We start from the raw sequence: 20,164 nt of genomic DNA on the forward strand, positions 1-20,164 counted from the left end.
TTACAGAAGAAGCCACATCAAGACTGGTGGGAAAGGCAGAGATGCAAAAAAGGCTGGCCCTGCTCCCACAGGTGTCAGCTGGAATTCCAAAGTGGTATCTCAATGGCAAACGCTCCCCCTGAGGAGTGTCAGGTCTGAACTCCAAGCCAGATTCCCCAGTCTGGAGCAACAGAGCCACTAACATCTGGTGGTGAAAAGCAACAGATTCCACCAGGGAGAGATGGCTAGAGACACTGGAACCCTCTTAAAGGGTGAATGCACAAAATTTCATTCGCACCACTCATGCTGGGCTCTGGTGGATGGTGGGTGGAGAGTACTAGAGTTGCAGTGAGGAGAGTCTGGGGTTTGTGGCTTTGGGGAGGGAGCTGAAGGGACAGCTACCAAAATCCCTGTGCCGAGTCATTCTTCCATACCACAGATGTCATCTTTTATAAGTGGAGCATGCCACTCCCTGTGGTATCAGTCTGGGGGAAAGCAATAGTTCCACCCTCTGAACGCCCTCTCTCTGCACCCTGTAGAGCTTATGCCCTGCTGAGAAGTACAGTCAGAGGCTCTTTCAGTGACTGAGCCTAGCAAACAGACTGCAGGTAGAGGTAGGAAGAGGCCAATCTCTGGGTGCCCTCGGACTTTTGCTGATCTGCCCCCAGGCCTGGTGCTGGTAAAAGCAGCCTTAGTGCACATCTTGGTCCTTCCTGTATGCACCCAACCACAAAAGAGGCAGGCATATAGTGGATTGTCAATAGCTCCAAACAGGATTTCCAGGGCCAGTCACAGGCAGTGTCTGACATTGACTTGCAACAACAGAGTGCCTCCCAAGAGGCCCAGAACCAATACTCCCAGTGGCCAGCTTCAAACAAAAACAGAGAAGGTTCCAATAAGCTTCACAAGAAGCATATCCAAAAGGAGATCTCAGCAGGCACCAAACCCTGCTGTGGTGAATTATACTACGAGGGGGCAGTACCTGCACAGCAGCTGGAAAACTATGGTCAGGGTTGAGCCTCACAGTCAGCTAGCCTGAAAGTCAATCCCACACATAAATGGGCCAATAGCAATCCAGACTCAATTACAACAGGAGGGCCTGCATAACCCACAAAAGGGACATGCCCAGAGCATCCAGTTCAGATGATGAAGGAGACTGCACCACTGGACCTAACAGGACAACTACTACATTAGGGCACCCCAAGAAGACTGGGAGTCAAAGCAGATCTATCTAATACATAAACACACACAGAGGGGCAGTGAAAATGGAGAGATAAAGAAATAGGATCCAAATGAAAGAACAGAAGAAATTTCCAGAAAAATAGCTAAATGAAATGGAGGTAAGCAATTTATCAGATATAGAGTTCAAAGTAATGGTTATAAGGATGTTCAGCAACATGAAAGAGACATAGAAATTATAATAAAGGACAGATCAGAAGTGAAGAATCTGATATCTGAAATGAAGAATACACTGGAAGGAGTAAACAGTAGATTGGATGAAGCAGAGGATCAAATCAGCTATTTGGAAGACCAATGAGAATAAATGCCTAATCACAGCAACAAAGAAAAAATAATTTTTTAAAAAAGGATACCACATATAAGTGAGATCATTTGATGTTTGTCTTACTCTGCCTGGCTTATTTCACTCAGCATAGTAATATTTTGAACAAAAATAAAAAATTAAAAAATAAAATACTTTACAGAAGATATCAGCATTCTACACAGTAAAAAAAACAACAAAAAAACCAACAACAGTCCAGCCGGGTGTGGCTCAGCAGTTGAGCGTTGACCTAGTATCCATGCGATTGGGGTTTGATTCCCGGTCAGAGCACATGCCTGGGTTGGGGACTTGATCCCCAGTAGGGGGCATGCAGGAAGCAGCCGATCAATGACTCTCTCATCATTGATGTTTCTCTCTCTCTCTCCCCCTCTCTTTTCCTCTCTCTGAAATCAATAAAGATATATTTTTAAAAAATAAAAATAAAATTTTTAAAAAATGATAGCTTAAGGGACCTTTGGGACAACATGAAGCAAAACAGCTTCTGCATCATAGGGGTACCAGAAGGAGAAAAAAGAGCAATGGATCAAGAACATTTGAAGAAACTTCCCTAACTTGGTGAAGTTAAACAATATGCAAGTTCAGGCAGTGCAGAGAGTACCAAACAAGAAGGACCCAAAGAGGCTCACACAAAGACACATCATAATTAATGTGTCAAAGATAAAAGGCAAAGAGGGAATCTTAAAGCTGAATGAAAAAGACAGTTACCTGCGAGGGAACTCCCATAAGACTGTCAGCTGATTTCTCAACAGCAACATTCCAGTCCAGAAGGGATTGACATGATATATTCAAAGTGATGAAAAGCTACTTTAGCCAGAAAGGTTATCATTTAAAATTGAAGTAGAAATAAAGAGCTTCTCTGACAAGACAAAGTTAAAGTAGTTTGTTACCACCAAGCCAGTATTACGAGAAATGTAAAAGGGCCATCTTGGAGATTTCTCAGAGCAACATTTTTTCTGATATATCTATTAGGGCAGGGAACATAAGAAAAAATAAACAAATGGGACTACATCAATCTAAAAAGGTTTTGCATAGAAAAAGGAGCCATCAACAAAATGAAAAGACAACCCACTGAATGGGAAAACATGCTTGCCAAAATTTATAAAGAACTTATAAAACTCAATACAAAAAAAAAAAAACAACCCAAAACAACACTTCAATTCAAAAATGGGCCAAGGACCTGAATAAATATATTTCCAAGGAAGGCATACAGATGGCCTTTAGACTATGAAAAGATGCTCAATTTCACTAATCATCAGAGGAATGCAAATTAAAACCACAATAAGATATCACCTCACACTTGTAAGAATGGCTATCATCAATAAATCTACAACCAACAAATGATGGTGAGGATGTGGAGAAAAGGGAATCCTCATACACTATTAGTGGGAATGAAGATTGGTGCAGCCACTGTGGAAAGCAGTATGCAGATACTCCCAAAATTAAAAATAGATCTGCCTTATGACCCAGCTATTCTACATCTGGGAATTTATCCAAAGAAACCTGAAACACTAATTTTAAAGAATATATGTACCCCTCTGTTCATTGCATCATTATTTACAATAGCCAATATTTGGAAGTGGCCCAAGTATCCATCAGTAGATGAGTAGATAAAGCAGCTGTGGTACATTTACACAATGGAATATTACTCGGCTGTAAAGGAAAAGGAAATTTATTATTGCAATAGGATGGATGGACCTGGAGAGCATTATGCTAAGGGAAAAAGCTAGTCAGAGAAAGTCAAGTATCATATTATTTCACTCATATGTGGATCTAATGAACAAAATGAACTAACAAGCAAAATAGAGACAGACTCATAGACAGAGAGCAAGCTGACAGCTGTTGGGGAGGTGGTTGGGGGAGGGGGAGGGGTTAAGCAAAAAAGAAAAAAAATGAGAAAGAGCTCTTGGACAGACAACAGTGTGGCGACTGCTAGGAAACAGGGTGGGTGAGGGTAGGTGGAGAAAGGTATAGGGGGCAAAAATGGTGATGGATGGAGACTTGACTTGGGGTGGTGAGCACACAATTCAGTGTACAGATGATGTGTTGTAGAATTGTTCATCTGAAACTTGTACAATTTTGTTAACCAGTGTCACCCCAATCAATTCAATTTTTAAAAAAGAGTTCTACTAAGTTCATGCTATGATGTTTACAGGGATTATATATAAGAAAATTATTTTACAAAGAATAGTCTCAAGTCATATAAAGTACTAGAATCAACAAATTACTCCATGAGTTTCTGTAGCTCCACTTTATAGATGTGAAACATGTGTTCTACCTTGGCTCACACAGCTTTGAAAGGAGACTTGTTTACAATCAGACATCTGAGCAGAGAACATTTTGATTCAATAATTAATAGTACCTTATTGCTAATATAGGTACTCAGAGGTAAAGCAAGTTTAAAATGTTTTGTTCTCCTTTAGCATTTCATTTCTAACTCTACTATAATTTCTCCCAATTTCTGCCATGTGTCATTTTTAGCTTTCTGCATGGCTACCTTTCCTAGAAGATTGAGAACTTCCGGGAATTTTTTTTTTTCCATATTAACTTTCCATAGTCCTTTGCTCAGGGTCTAATATTCAGTAAAGGTTCAAAAATTCTTAACTTAAAATAAAAGATACCCAGAGATCTAGAGGACCACACTTGCATCTCTACCTTCCTATGTATGATGTTTCTAAAAGATAAGAGAAGCACCCCTTTACAGCTCTTTACCTGTTAACTCTTATAACTCTTAACTTTTTCAACCTTTAATTTATCAGTAAGAAATGAAGTGAACTATCTTCTGATTACCCATCCTTAGCATAAGAACAATGTCCTCTGGTCACGTGGGTGAAGCCTTTTTAAACCATTCCCATTCCTTCTTTAATTTTATAAGAAAATCTATAAGCTCTATTATGAGAAAAAAGTGTTTAGTACACTCAATCTCTGAATTAATGTGATTTTAAAAAATATATATAGTACTTAGGAGGTGGTTTTATTGAAATAAGTCACTAATTCAAAACTGATTTTTAGGAAGATTTTTTTAAGTAAAGAGAACATGGATGCATTTATATGACATTCAGGTGTCAAATTTTCCCTCTAAGTTAGGGCATGTAATATTGATTAGTTGTAACAAACCCTTTTCATTTTCTTTATAACTGTTAATAATTCATAGTTCAATAAGAAGACTTTAAAAAATCTCTAGGAAGTAAAGACTTTGATCATAATACTCTTATTCTACAGGTACCTCTAAAAATAACATTAACATAAACATTTTATATATGTATATATAGACACTAGCTTCTTAAAGCACAGAAGTATTAGGAAAATAAAAACCTAGTAGCCAAAATGTCATCTTCTTTGTAAACATCTAACAATTAACTAGATTTTTTTTTCTAAATGTTAAATATGCACTGAATAGATTTCAGTGTATCTACACAACCGTACCCTGGTTCATACTCTTTGGGAAATTTCTGAAAATGATTTATAAATGAATTCTCACAAGAAAAAACTCCAGGTACTTGAGAGAAATGATTTAGACCTAGAGTTGAGGGAGCAGGGTCATCTTAGCAGAAAGGTAAAGTTTGAAATAACTAAATAATTTCCCTAATTTGTTTAATTCTACCTTGTTAACTTTTTCTAACAATGAAATTTAAGACATTTTAGAAGTGAATTAGTTTTTTTCTCCTATCAATCATTTAGTCAATCAATTTAGGAATCACTTTCGCTGGTCATGTGTGCTAAACTAACTTAATTCAGTGCATTAAAAATCCATCAAAATATAGTTTAGCTTATCCTTTCAAAATAAAGAAAAACAAATAAAGACACAGCATAGTCCTCACTCTAAGCACTACTTTCATTTCCCCTACTGGAAGAGCAACCATGGCAGATCTATGATAGAACTTTATCCATGTTTACTCATTTATCTAATCCCCATAAATAACTGCTATGAACCAAACTCCAGTCTCAACTTCTTCAAATAAGTGCTGAGTGATTAAATACCAACAGTTTTTCTCATCAATATTTGAGTTCTTATTGGAATGCAACAATTTATTTTAAAAAAGAAAGTTTAAAAATATCTTCACTTTTTATAATAAACTTACTACTATCCTTTATTTACAAATGACCATGAGTCCTAAAGTGAGAGATAGAGCTACACCTGTAATGATATAGAACATTTGCCTGTCTTCATCCTCAAATTTCTTTTAAAAAAAATCTCTAACATTAGAATTCTTTTTCTGGACAGAGGACTGATTTGAAATAACATTTTCTATCCTCCAATATATAGGGGTGGGCAAAAGTAGGTTTACAGTTATGAGTACCTGAAACAGTTTATTCTTGTATTATTTATTTAATACTACATTATTAATATTATTTGTTTTATTATTATTTATTATTATTATTCTTTTGTACCCTAACTAATGATGTATCTTTTAGGTATTGATGGCTGGTAATTTAACAAACAACCAGCAGAAGTGGATACTTAAACCTACTTTTGTCCACTCCTATATTCCTTTCATCCTCTTCACTTTCCAAGAAAATAAACCAATCTATTGCATGGCATCTTTATCCTCAGAAAGCCTTCACACAAAAGTTTCCTGCTGATCTTGCATGACACTTGGCACTCTGAGGTTTTCCTGTCACTGCAAGCCCAAGGATATATTCAGGCTTTCAGCCAAGAATCAGGAGGTTGGAGTGTGGGTCTATTTGTCAGCATCTAAAAGAGAGAAGCAGTTCACTTTAACACTACACTCTGCAACATCCATGTTTATTAAAGCATTGGTTATCTAAGAGCACAACACTGTTGCAGGGAAAGAATATCCCCATTGGGATGGCCTGGGGTTAAACTCTATCTCTACCCACAGAGTCCACATAGGATAGATCAAGTTTGAATTCTGACATGGTGAGATTTTTATGAAAGCAACCCAAAGCCCTTTGTAGTGAAAGTCACATATTGTAGAGAACAGAGCCCTAATTCCCAAGCCAGCATTCTGAATTAGCTTCTCCCTTCAGTCACTGAGTAACTCTGCATAGCTCACCTGCCTTTGTCTCAGATTATGTCTGGACAAAAAAAAATTCAGTTTAAAAAAATACTTTAGCCTCAAGAATGCAGATGAATGTAGATGCAACCCAACCCATGTTTGTTATTGAGTTTGAAACAGGGCAGAGAGAAGTTTAGAAATAAAAAAATAATTTTCTCCTTATATTATTAATTTTATTAAAATATCTTCAGGTTCTTAAAAATGAAGTGGATGCATATTTTGGTGACAGAAATACTGTCTTCTTATACATCATGACTTCTTATACTCTCTTATTTTATGTGTATCATAGTAACATGCCTTGTACATATTTTTATAAATCTAGATAGGTGTTTACTTCTTATGTTTTTGGACAGGTATTTGTCATGAAATATAAAAATTATAAAATCTACAAAGTAGAAATACATATTTTTATTTACAAAGTTTCTACCAACCATAACAGTATTATAACAAAGCTCTAAAAATTAAATCAAAGTAATATAAATTTGGAGGTTCATTTGAATGATATTTGATAATAATGATAATCTAAATACACAATTTAGAAAACACATCTCTCTCTATGGTGTTAAAATGCACCATAAACTATCTGTAGCATACAAAACAGGCTGCTCAGAAGATATGTGTGTGGCAAATGGAGCAAAGCTGAAAAGCCTTCTTCATTTTTAATTCACCAAGGTCTGGTTCCTGCTTTGGCAGCAAACCTTGCTGCTATGAAAACATATAGATACTCTCTCCAATAAGGGTCACTGCAGTGGGACACATGGCAAGAAAGAAGCTGTTCTCCCAGGAAAGAAAGTCCCCTAATTCTTTCCTCCCCTTTATTTACCTTTCCTTCTTCTCTTGGAATATAATTTGAGGCTCTACTTAATGAGGTTTTCAGTGACAGTCATATCCTCAGGAAATAAGACCTGAAATGTCCTTTGGTTATAAAGAAAGAAAAGTGAACCATACCTTGTGTAAACTGAGTGACACTGTGGTTGCCTTTGCCCAGGTTGAGAAGATATCCATGTAGAGGGGCCTCTGTAACAATAAACCTAAGAGAAAAATGTAGGCTGTCTCTGTCCTCAACTTTTAATATTTTGCTTGTGATCATGAATCCCAAGTGGCCGGTGGCCAAAGTGCGAAGTGTAGTAGCCCCTTTGTTCACTGTAACTTGGGGGACACTATTGTCAACAGCTAAGACCTGGATCTTCATCACTTGGGGTCTTCTCGTTTCAAATGCTGTATCAGGAAAAACATAGAACTCTGTATGGGAACCATCAGTCACTGTGAAGGAGAAGCTGTCTTCACTTGACTCAGTGCCATCATGCCTGTAGCTGATTAAGTTTTCATTTAAGTCTTGCTTGGTAAAAACCATGGCAGGCCTGGTATTGTTAAGTAGGAGTTGACCGTGAACAGGCATCTGGGTGACAGTGAATTTTAGGAGTTTGTCAGGAGTATCTTTGTCTTCAACAGTGAGTTCAAAGGGAGTGATCAGCTTGTTTTCACCTTCACTGACAATCAGGTTATGGATGGTGACCACTGGCTTTTTGTTGTCCACATCACTAATGGAGATACGGAATGTCCGGAAGACAGGGTTACGTCCATCAGTGACTTGAAACTCAAAACTGTCCATCTTCACCTCATCATCAGCTGTGTGGATGTAGTAGATTTTGTTGCCAGCCAGTTGAAGCTGAGTGAAAGATGTGATGGGCACTCCAGGTTGATCTGTGCATTCTAAGAGACCTCTCAGAGGAGCCTTGGTGATGGTAAAAACTAAGTTTTCATCAGGACTGTTCAAGTCACTGGTGCTTAGTAAGTCTGTTGTGAGGATGACTTTACCACCTTCTTTCAAGGACACTCCCTTACTTATCACATCAGGGAAGACAATATCAATGCTCCCAACAGATACATAAAAGTAGCAATCAATGAGGGTATTTGTTCCATCAGTCACATCAAATTTAATTAGGTCCCGAATGCTCTCTTGCCCAGAATGGACATATTGAATTAAATTCCTGTCCACTTCATCCTGGGTAAAATTCATGCCCAGTGTGATATTTTCAAAGGCACGCATAGGTTTTTGTCTTTGTAATAATCCATGTTCTGGCCCATGACGAATAATATAAACCAAGGATTTGTCTTCAGAATCTAAATCAGTTGCCATTAATATTTTATTGTTCATAATTTTGGTTTCCCCAATTTCTATTTCTAGTCCATTATTAATGGCCATTCTGGGGGTCTCATCATCAACAGGGATAATCATAATGAGAACCATCTTTTCCACAGAGTGCTTACCATCTGTTAGCTTAATCACAAAACTGTCTTCCTGGGTCTCAGAGTCATCATGCTCATAAATAATGGTAGAACTCTCTATGATCTGGTCCAAGGTGAAGCTTTTGACCAAAACCGTGCCATTTATCACCTGGTTCATGATGTGACCATGGGTAGGAAATTGGGTAAGAGTGAAAATTAAATCATCTAAGGGAATGTCAGCATCAGCAGCATTGAGGATGGGCGTATCAATCACCAGGCTCATGCCTTCCATCACCATAAATTCTCTCATAAATATTTCTGGGTGTTCATCATTGGTAGGAATGATTACAATGGAGAAAAAATGCCTTTCTGAAAAGTTAATGCCATCAGAACAACGAAATATAAACCTGTCTTCCACAGGTTCCACCCCTTTATGAACACTCTGGACATAGTTAATATGACCTTGCCTGAGATCTTTAAAGGTGAAGGCACTTATGGCAATCCCTGCTCTTGATTTTTCTGAGCCTGGTGCTGGAGAAATATTTTCAACATAACCTGAAGTAGGTTGAACAACTATAGTGCACAAGATGTCATCATTTAGGGAATCAATATCTTCAGCACTTATATGCATTGAGGTTATGGCACTTTTATCACCTTCTCTTACTATAAACTGTTCACCTATAGAAATTTCTGGGGCTTGGCTGTCGACAGGAAGGATGGTCACCCACACAGTAATTCTTTGGATAGTATTGCTGCCTATTCTCCGTTTTTGGAATGTAGCTGACAGGCTCAGGTTAAAAGAGTCCTCCTTGGGCGATAGGCCTATCTCACCACTGGTGTGGGCATAGACAACAGAGCCCTCCAGGATGTCCCTTTGGGTAAACTGCTCTGCTGGCACTCCATTGACCAGGATTTCTCCGTATAAGGGCGGATCTTCCAAGAGGAAAGTCAACATCAAGTCATCAGTATCCTCAATAGTCCCTTTGATAACACTGGCAGTTATTTCAGTAGCCCCATTTTCTAAAACATCTAGATAGGACCCCAGAGTTCCTGCAGGAAGGTTCAGCATGGGCATCTCATCATCCACTGGCTGGACATTCACTCTGAGAGTGATGGGCACCACATGGTGTCTGTCACTGACCTCCAAGGAGCAGTTATCAGTCAGGGACTCATCTCCATTATGGTCATAGGAAATCCGACCGTGTTTTATGTCCTCCAGATGGAAAACCCCACCTACAGGCAGTATCTGTCCAGATAACCTTATGTTACCATGTTTAGGTACCTGTGTTAGGGTAAAAGAGATGTGGGCTACATCAGTATCTACATCATTCACATGCAACTCAGACTCACTCAGGATATGGTGTCCTCTCTCCTGAATAGTAAAGCCAGTGTTGAGGATCTCAGGTGGCTGGTTGTCCTCTGGCTGCAAGTAAAGGGTAAAGGTGCCTGGAGCTACATTCCCAGCTCGGTCCTCCACCTGGAACTGGAACTGAGCCACTCGGGCAGCCACTCCCAGTTCTTGATCTGGAGGTCTATAAGCAATTTTATGATGGTTGATCTGGGCTTGGGTAAAATGGGCCACCACAATGGAAGGGTTGTCAGTCAGGACCAACGTGCCTAATGGGGCTGGAGAGTGGTTTTTATCTGTGTCCATTGGAGGCTGAGTCACTGTGTAATGTAGTTCTCGGTCATCTGTGTCCAGGTCAGTGTAGCGCAGCCACTTCTTCTTCAGTGGTGTAAGCTTGGATTCTTGCACCACCATTCGAAGGGGACAGCCACTGCCCAACTCTGGAGGTAGGCGATCCACAGGATGAATGCGGATTACAAACCTCTGTAACCCAGACTGATTAGGGGGGTCATGGTTATCCTGAACTCGAAATGTGAACTGATCCATCACTGGCCCTGGATTATGAGGCCCAGAATGCACATAGAACAGCCTCCCCTCCATTATGTCCTGCTGCTGCCACTTTGTTACTATTTTCTCATAGAATGTTCCCTGTTTCCTCCAAGGGCTCCCAATAAGCTGTTCCACTTCATGTGGAGGATGATTTTGGCGGAGAATCAGATGTCCTATAGTTGAGGGAGACTCCAGAATAAAAAGCAGCAGAGAATCATCTGAGTCCATGTCAGTTGCACTTAGAGCAAAGGGTAGGATGGGTATTGTTTCACCCTCTGCCAGTGTCAGCCCTGTGTTGGCATTGAGGACTGGTGGCTGGTCATCCACAGGCACTAAGGTGATAGGGAACAGGAACTGCACCTGGTGCCTGTGTCCTCCATCTACCATTTGAAGCACCAGGTTGTCACTCAGTGAGCCATCTTTGTCATCATGATGGTAGACCACCTGACCAGCTGTTAGCTCAGCTACCATAAAAGTCTTAGTAGCAGAGTTGCCACTGGAGTCACCCAGAAGGGCAAGGTGACCATGCCGGAGCCCAGCTACCACCTCCAGCTTTACTGCCTCTAGGTCATCTTCATCGCTGATGACCAAGTTTTGTGGTCCACTGCCTGTAGGGCCGGTGAGGGGCCGAGACTGGCCCTCATAGAGAATGAGTCCAGTGTTGCGGGTGACCACTGGAGCCAGTGTATTCATGGGCTTTACCACCACCATGAAGGCAAAGGGATCTGAGGCTGCTCCTTCTGGGTCTACTACCTCCAGCTCAAGTTCAAAGAGACGCTCCTGGTCAGAGTCTTCAGAGGGTGGCTGGTAGGCAATCTTCAGGAGGCGCAGATCTCTTTGAGTAAAGGAGGAGAGAGGCAGGCTGCGATCATCAGTGCTCACCAGGTAGCCCTGGCCAGGCTGGAATTGAGAGGTGAGGTTGAAGATCAACAAGTCAGGGGTAGATTCAGCATCCTCAGCTGCCAACATGTCTGGCGTCAGGGCGGTCAGTACAAACTGGTCCACCTCCATCATCATCATGGCCACAAAACTGGGCTTGGGAGCAGTGTTCTCAACTCCCCCTCGGATTCTCACCAGCACCTGGAAGTGCTCCTGTTTCAAAGCAGGGCTGCCAGCAGGAGACCCTCGCAAGTGCAGCTCCACTACCATGGGCACCCAGTCTCTGTTTGGTGAGCGACCGGGAGCTGTGTGGCGGTAGCGCACGCCTAGCTCCTGGAAAGCTTTGCAGTCCATCAGGAGAGGCCTCTGGGCATTCCCTTCGTTGGCTTGCGGGTAGTGGAGAAGTTCCCCATAGCGAGGCAGTGTGCCCAAGCCCGACAGGATGCCCACTAGACAATCCTCGGTCTCGGACTGGTAGGCGAACTCCAGGTTCCGCGCGTCCAGAGCATTGCTGGTCCCCAGCAGCTCTTCCACCACCAGGGGCAAGTTCCGAGTCACAACTTCCAGCTGAGTGAAGATCACCTCCACCTCCAGCACCAAGGGGAGAACTGCAGTCCCTCCCGTCGTGTCGTAGCGCAGCTGCAGCGGGACGCGATCTCGCGACGGGCTGCGAGCACCCAGGTGAGAGTAGCTCACCTCTCTAGGGCCGAAGTCGCACGGGAAGCGTTTGGGATTCAGGCGGCCGGGCCGCTGGGCCAGAGCGTCGGTGTCTAGTACGGTCACCGCGCAACGGTCCCCTGGCTCCACCTGCAGCACCAGGTCATGCAGTGGATCCAGCCAGACCTCACGGCCAAAGGGCACCCGGAGCCCACGGTTCGCCATTACTATAGCCTCCTCTGCGGGGACCCCTGCAACCCCCAGGAGATCAGAGGACAGCAAAGCCCGGCCGGGGGCATCGGGCTGTGCTGGAACGCGGCTTACCAATGACAGAAGCAGCAGCAGCAGCAGCAGCCGGGTCCGTGGCGGAGGCAGAGGCATCGGCTGAAAACTGGTGGGGTTGGCTGCCCGGCGCGAGCGGGAGGCGCTCCTGGCTGCATGCATCATCCAGGTGTAGTGCTCGGATAGGTAAGCCTGAGAGCGAGCAGTCGGTTTCTGGGGAGGGAGCAACAAACCCCTCCGGAAAGTGCCAGGAACTCTGCTCCCTGCCCTTGGGGTCCTGCTGTAGCAGAGGCTGGGCCAGAAGGATGAGAAAATGGTATGGCGTTTTCTGGACTGGAACTGCAGCGAAAGACAAGCCCTCCGGGTCTCTCGCGGCTCAGTCGCTCCAGCTAAAACGCTCCACTCCTCCTTCCCAGGTACCGGGCTGATGCGGAGCTTTAAGGGAAATCCCACCCCTTGCACCCCATCATTCCAGTCCTCCTTCTAGGCCAATCCTTGGTCCCGGCAGGAGGCCCGGGGTCTACGGTTGGGTAGTGATTTCTGTCAATCAGCTGCTAGACTGAGGCGGGGGTGTGGGGTTAGAGCGGAGAGGGGAGGAGAGAGCGGACTCAACAAGTTGTTTTGGAAAAGAGGGGAAGAGCTTCTGGAGCTCCCTGCCCAACCTTCCTGGCGCTCCACTTTAGGCTGTTAGGGCTGCTGCGCGCTGGGCGGCTACGCACTGGGCTAGATTCATTTCTTCAGCTACCTGCAATCCAGGATTGCCCATGTCAGCTCCCATCCCCCAAATTCAATGGAATCCCGCGCAGGGGTGGTTATTTCTCACCGAAACTTGCAAACCCGAAAGGAAAGTTATAGCAATGCCGCTTGAGTTTGAATCGAAACCCAGAACGGCTTGCAGTTTGGGGGAAACTCTGAAGCATATTTGTGAAAGGAGAGCTGAAATTAAAAGCCAATGCTAGAGTAGGTTGAGCCCCCCTCCCCACCCCCACCTTCCACTGTTATCTCCTCGTAAATTAAAATAAACACAGCCCTTGGGTTGGTGAGTTTTTAATAAGTCCCTCCTTTGTAAACAAAGTTCAGAGAGTAAAAGTTTAAAAAGGACCTTTAGAATGCGTGAGAAACACAGTCTGATCAGAATCGCTAGGCTGGAACCAAAGCATGAATTTTAGGGAATGTAGCCCCAGGCTCTTCCAAAGCCATCTGCTATTGTAGCTGTCATTAGAGACGTTCCAGCTGTCCTCACAGCAATTAGACCAAGTACAAACTAAACCCACTTGTCAGCCTCACGTTTCTTTGCATGCGAAGAGAATTGATAAATATCCCAAGGGTGAACTAAAATAGGTTAGCTTTTATTTCAGTTAGTCAGTTTTGAAGGCAGAGCTTGAGCTCTAACTGACCCCTTGTGTTTGTCTGATTTTAGAAGGGTGTCATTCCCTGAGAGGTTTTCTAACTACCTTCCACTCTTTCTACCACCCCCAACCCCCAAAAAGTACTCGCAATGAAAACCCAACCATACTCAGATCGGTTTCTTGAGCAGTCTTGTTTATACTAACCAAAATGTTTCATTTTGGAAAATTTTCTTTTCTCTCCAAAAATAATAATCAGATTATTAATTGGAATATAGAAGTGAAATAATGGCCATCCTGCCCTTTTCCTGCTTAAAGATATTTTAGATTTGGGAAAGAAAAGAGTGTAAGAAACTGTTATGCCCTTTTAAATTTCAGTCTAAGTAGAAGATATAAGGTGCATATACAGGGATATTTCAGTAAGAAGCATTTCTCTTTTTAACCCTTTTGTAACTTTAGCCTGAGTTCCTCAAGTGCAGGATTTTGATCCCTGCCTGACACATTGAGCGCTATTTTCGAGACCATAGAACAACCTTTGTGCATAAGTATTATTGGGAGGTGTCAGATTCTGGGCCAGGAAGCCCACTGGGCAGTATTTGTCCCTGGGGTCAAGAGATGGAAAGTTTTGAAAACTTGCAGAGAGAGAAGGAAAGAGAGGGAGATAGAGAGAGAGAGAGATTAAAAAGAAACACTCATCCAAATAACATTTAGTTAATTGAATTAATACTGAGTTTATTTTCTATATTTTTATACTTCTTGGGAGCTATTAACTCCCCTTACAACTGATGAATACATTTCAAGATTTAGTACAAAATGAACATTTAGGAACATAGAAGGTTTGTGGTCAGTATTTTCAACATATGAGAAAATTCCCATCTAACTGTTCACCAATTTCCAATTTGCTTTGACATTATTGTTTTATAATTTATTATGCTTATTTATTATTGCATACAAAATTCAAATTGCAGTAACAAGGAAAAATCTATTATTTCCTTTTCACCAATAAAAAAAATAGGAAGATGCTAAGCGAAATAGAACATCAATTTCAGAATGTTTTTTATATATGATATTTCAAATTCTAGTTATGTGTTTTGATTGAAAAATGTCAAATGAAAGCAAAGTGGCCCTTATTCAGGCCTTGTGACTCTGGGTATGCTCTAGCCAGAGCCAGGCCAGCAGACTGACCCCTAAAATGCTTCCCAAGCAGCTCCAGGGTTTTCTTTTCCTTTAAAGTCCAGCTCTGGCCCAGCCAAGCTTGGCTCAGTGGTTGAACATTGGCCTAGGAACGAAGAGATCACGGTTTGATTCTTGGCCAGGGCACATGCCCAGGTTCCGGGCACTATCCCCACTTGGGAGTGTGCAGGAGGCAGCAGATCAATGACTCTCTCTCATCATTGATGTTTCTGTCTCTCCCTCTTCCTCTCCCTTCCTCTCTCTGAAATCAATAAAGATATATTTAAAAATAAATAAATAAAGTCCAACTCTGTTTCATTTTCAAGCAATGATAAATAAAATCAGTATTTGAAGTATGGTAGTACTCCTGAAGGGCAGAGCTCAGTATTTTGTTTCATGGTAAGAAGAATTTAATTTTAAAGAAATCAATAGACTACATTTTTAAATTTTTACTTTAATTAGCCTGCCTTGATTGAAGTGATAGAGTGATCCTTAGAATTTATTATTTTGGAGGGTGAGGTAAATGTCTTAGTTATTTTTTTAACCACATAGAAGGTAACACATATTGTTATTTGCTTAAATATATGTTGCATTATGATTATTGATAAAATATTGAAATATTAAATTCTCATCTGAAAGTAAATATTATTGATATTGATGATCTCTCTTTTGGATAAATACCTCAATGTTAAAAGTTTCCATACTTAAATTAACAAGGAAGTATTACTTTAGGACCATCATAAGAGATAAAATAAGTTGGCAAACTTGTAATTTTTTTAAAAATCTCAGCTTAAATCTTCAGTTCTTACTTTCTTAAGCCTTTTAACACTTCTTGAGCATACTCTGGGCAAAATATTCTTTAAAGGAATTCTTAAATTTGTTTAGCATATGAAAAACACACCAAAATGTCTCCTCAAATCAACTAAAATTTTTAACTTAAAATTAAAACTTGAATACTTTTTGACCTAAGGTTATGCACCAGAGATTTTGTTTCCTAAAATAAAGGAAGAATGTGATGAATTTAAGATGGAAGCAAGATACTCAGTTGGGAACTGAGTGGCAGGTCTGGCACTCTAAAGTCGTACTGGAACTAAAGATATATCTGCTTAAATTTTGAATGTTACAGCATCATTACAGAATTTCACTTTTCTTATGTCCTCTGCTGGCTTGAAAAACTCCAGTAGAAGAGATTGCCTCATAGGCACCTCAAAAATACTTACAGATGATGATCAAAGCTTTATACCAAGCATCTTTACTAGTTCTCAACACAATTTTATTCTCTGATAGCTTCAACCCTGGCTTAACTATAAACACCAAACTCACTGATTTTACAGCAGTGCTAAAGAGCTTGGTTCCAGCCTTGGCTCTGACATCCACTAATTATGTGACTTGTAGCAATTCTCTTTGTTTTGCAGCTATAATCTCCTTACCTGTAAACCAAGAGACTCAGACTTCATGAACAAATTCCACTTTGATGACCATTTGGTTTTGGTGTTTGGTGCTATAAGACAAAATTTATGGATGACCTGACATTTTGCTTCCTCGTGTTCTCTGGTCAGAGGCAGTAGTTCTCACTCTTGCAAGAAAGACTAACTCTGTTAATAAAAAATGTGTAACTACTACTAGGTCAGAGCTCATGCCTATGGATCAATTATTGCTTTTTAAAATATATGGAACAACATTTGTATTCATTGATATGGGCAGCTTACATACAACATCATTAAGAAAATTTTTAACTAACAAGAAAATTAAAAACCTAGTAATATAAAATTAAATTAAATTTCCTGTGAAGATAAGTGAATTTTCAAGGTAAGCTATTATTAGGCAATACACATAGCATTACAAACACCTAGATTTTACAGACAAAGCTATGTTCAGATGGGCATCGATTATGGGAAAGAAGAGAAAACACTGGACTAGCCACCAGTTGTTTTGAAGCTGCCTTTCCCACTTGCTTGCTTGGAGCTAGGACAAGTCACTGTCTGCATCTCTAAAAATGTAATTGGAAGAGAGTAGAAAAGATGAAAATATTGCCCAACCATCCTCATGAAGTTATTGAAAGGATGCAATAAAATGTATATATTTGTATATATTCAAAGTGGAAATGAAGAACAGTCATTGTTTTCAAACACTATATCTGTAAATATATAGGTATATCTAATATATATGTATATGTACATATATAGAGAGAGAGAGAAAGAGAGAGAGAGAGATTTCAAATTTTTACTAAGTGAAGATAGCACACTAATTTTTTTGGTTCTCCTTACCTTGTTTTCTGGACTTATTTTGCAGTGTTTTATTAATGAAAGACTGAAATGTTTGATTATGATTATAATAAATAATATATTAATTATATCTCTTAGTTTAGTTTTCCTTTCTTGCTTCTATTTCCAGTCTTTCTAGTTGCTTCATTTTTGGCTAAAATCTCACTTAATATTTTATTTTGTGTAGATACCAATCTCCTTCAATAGCAAAACCCCTTTAAACTATTCACACATCTCTCTCTTTCCGAATCATCTATATATCTTATTTCAACTTTCTCATAAGATTTATAAAACTTCTATAGGTTTACTTTTTACCCCACAAGTTATCTTGACCATGATTCCCCTCAGCCTCTACAATCAGTCATTAAGTTGGAGAGAATCTATGTCCAGAATGTCTTTCAAAACTATCCTCTGTTTCCATTGCTATCATCATCCCAGTTCAGTTCACCACTATTTTTTCATTTAAGTTTCTTCAAATTCTAGCCCCATTACTGTTGCTTTTGTCATCACATACATTGCTCTAAATGTGGGGGGAAAAAGCCAATTTTTTATCGTAGAATTTTGATGTTTTTTTTCTGGCCTCCCTTTGCCTATCAACTGAAAAACACTTTCTTCATCTTTATATTTCATGCTACACATTGTTTTAGGATTGAACTTGCTGTCTTGCTTCTAAATCTTTGTTCATTTAACATTTTTGTCTTGACTCTTTAGTTCACCATGCTTCTATCTGCCATCTTCTCCTTATCTGCCCATGGGAATCAATCAGAAATTTAAGAACTATAAGAACTTTATAGAACACTTACTGTAACTTCACCATTTCATAGGTGAGGAAACTGAATCAAGGAGTTTGAGACCTAAGAGTAGAGCTTGAAAGGAAAAATTATTCCTGACTCTGATTGCAAGACCAGTGTCTGTAATCCTATATTCAGATGCAATTCAACTTTTAAGGATGATGTCAAATATTTTCCCCCATGAACTTTATTCATCTACTCACCTTAGTTCAAGCTATGCATCTGTTGAATCTCTCACACTACCCTCTTCCCCCTGCATCTTACACTTTTGCTTGTATTTCTCTTATGACACCACTCTTACTATATGTAGTGTTATAGCAATCTGTTGTTCTTGTGCCTTTCACTATTTTGAAAGCATCTTGAGCATCCAGCCTGCAAGTTGCTCATCCCTTACCTCCATAAAAATCTTAATAAATACTCATTACATGAAGTTAGATCACATTTTTATTCTTTCCCATGGAATTTCCCTTGAAACAACTCAGCCAGATTTCACAACAGCTTTGCAAGGTAGCCAGGTATATTACTCAGTTTTCTTAGTAGTAAATAACAGAAACTCACTTTAGCTGAATTAAACAAAAGGAAATAAAAAGATACTGTATAGCTCCCATAATTTTTGGAAAGATGGTACCATAAGTCTCAGAAATGTGAACCAAAGAGCCTAAGCTTACAGAAACAAAGCTTCTGTTTAGTAGTGGTTTGGTGGAAATAGCACTGTAACTACTGCTGGACACCTTTCAGGTGGCATTCCCACTGTGGCCAACACAGGTATGATTCAGCAGCCCTGCAACCTATGCCTCTGCTGCTCTTGGACTTGAGATGTCACTGAAACCACTGCCCAAATGAATTCTCTCTGTGTCACTGTAAATTCAAAGCTCTAGGCAGGACTGGATTATCCAAGTTTAAGTCATGGGCCCACACCCTAGCTGCCAAGGGCACAGGCAAAGTATGTTTCTGGCCTTTTAGGCCTCCTGGTGTTGAGTGACTAGCTTACAACTAAGATTAAGGCTGTGGGAATTTCTCACGTAGAAGAAAGAAGTTCACATCTGAGGGAGCCAAATATAATCACTGCTCAGCAGGGGTCAGCAATTTTTTAAGTTCATAAAATTATTGACAAAACCAGAATTAAATTAATTAGGTGAAATAAAATTAAATCAAATGAATTAGAATTCAAGTAGTTCACTTTGCTATTTCTTTTATATTTTGAAATATTTTTTGTTGTTGGTTTTGTTTTTTTTACTTAGGGTTATTGAACACTGCAGAGAGGGGGAAGTGGTAGATGACAGCCTTATCTTTTGACAGGCTTTGATAATGGTAACTACTGAATGTAAACTCTTGGGAACCTATTCAATCTATACAGTTGTGAAAATCCTTCTTGCTGAGGAAAGGAAAAAAATGGAGGAGGAAAAGGAGTAATACCAGGTCACTGTGGCTGCAGAAGCCTGAGCTGAGCTAGCTATAAGAACTAAGTGTGGCTTAAGGGTCAGCACAAAAGCCTGGACTTGACACAGTTTAAAATAGTTTTCCCAAATATTTGGCTGTGTCTGCTAGGATCTTTTTTAAAGCCAGTAATCCTGGGCATTAATATATGTAGATTTTTCACCTGTAAGTCTTCAAACAAAACTCCCAATGAAGTGTAATTTAGACACAGCTTAAACAGGAGACCACCACTCAGCTGAACCCAGAAAAATTAAATAAAGAATAAGTAAAGGAAAAAGATCTTCTCTTATTGGGATTTAAATTCTAATAAATTAATTATGTGATGACTTCTGTAGGTTTCTTACAGCATTCCTATTTTTTTTACTTTTATTACTAGGCCTCTATTGAAGTAATTATGGTGTGCTTGGGATATACAATGTAAGATTTAACAAAAGCCCCTTCTTTTAATTAGGTAGCCAAACTAAAGTTTTTTAACACATTCCTACTTATTCTTCCTAATGCTTCAAAATTTCTGCATGCTAATATTTGTCTGGCTGTATATATGACTACAGTCTTCCAGTTTGAGTGGATGTTTTTTGTAAAAATGTGAAGTTAAGCTAGATGAGTCTTAACTCAGAAAAAAAGTATACATAGTTTACTTTCCATTACTTG

The 20,164-nt window shown here is 40.1% G+C and overlaps 1 protein-coding gene across 1 annotated transcript in view; it reads right to left on the reverse strand.

Moving 5' to 3' along the window:
* The window catches only part of FREM2 (FRAS1 related extracellular matrix 2), a 287,618-nt gene extending 274,695 nt beyond the window's left edge, over positions 1 to 12,923 (reverse strand). Inside the window, exon 1 of the mRNA XM_081128339.1 lies at positions 7,507 to 12,923. Within this exon, the coding sequence (XP_080984465.1) occupies positions 7,507 to 12,667 (5,161 nt within the window). The 5' untranslated portion in view covers positions 12,668 to 12,923. The remainder of the gene's footprint in view (positions 1 to 7,506) is intronic.
* Between the last annotated feature and the right edge of the window lie 7,241 nt (positions 12,924 to 20,164).

This window comes from Miniopterus schreibersii, assembly GCF_964146895.1.
Source record: "Miniopterus schreibersii genome assembly, chromosome: 2".
Lineage (NCBI taxonomy): Eukaryota > Metazoa > Chordata > Mammalia > Chiroptera > Miniopteridae > Miniopterus > Miniopterus schreibersii.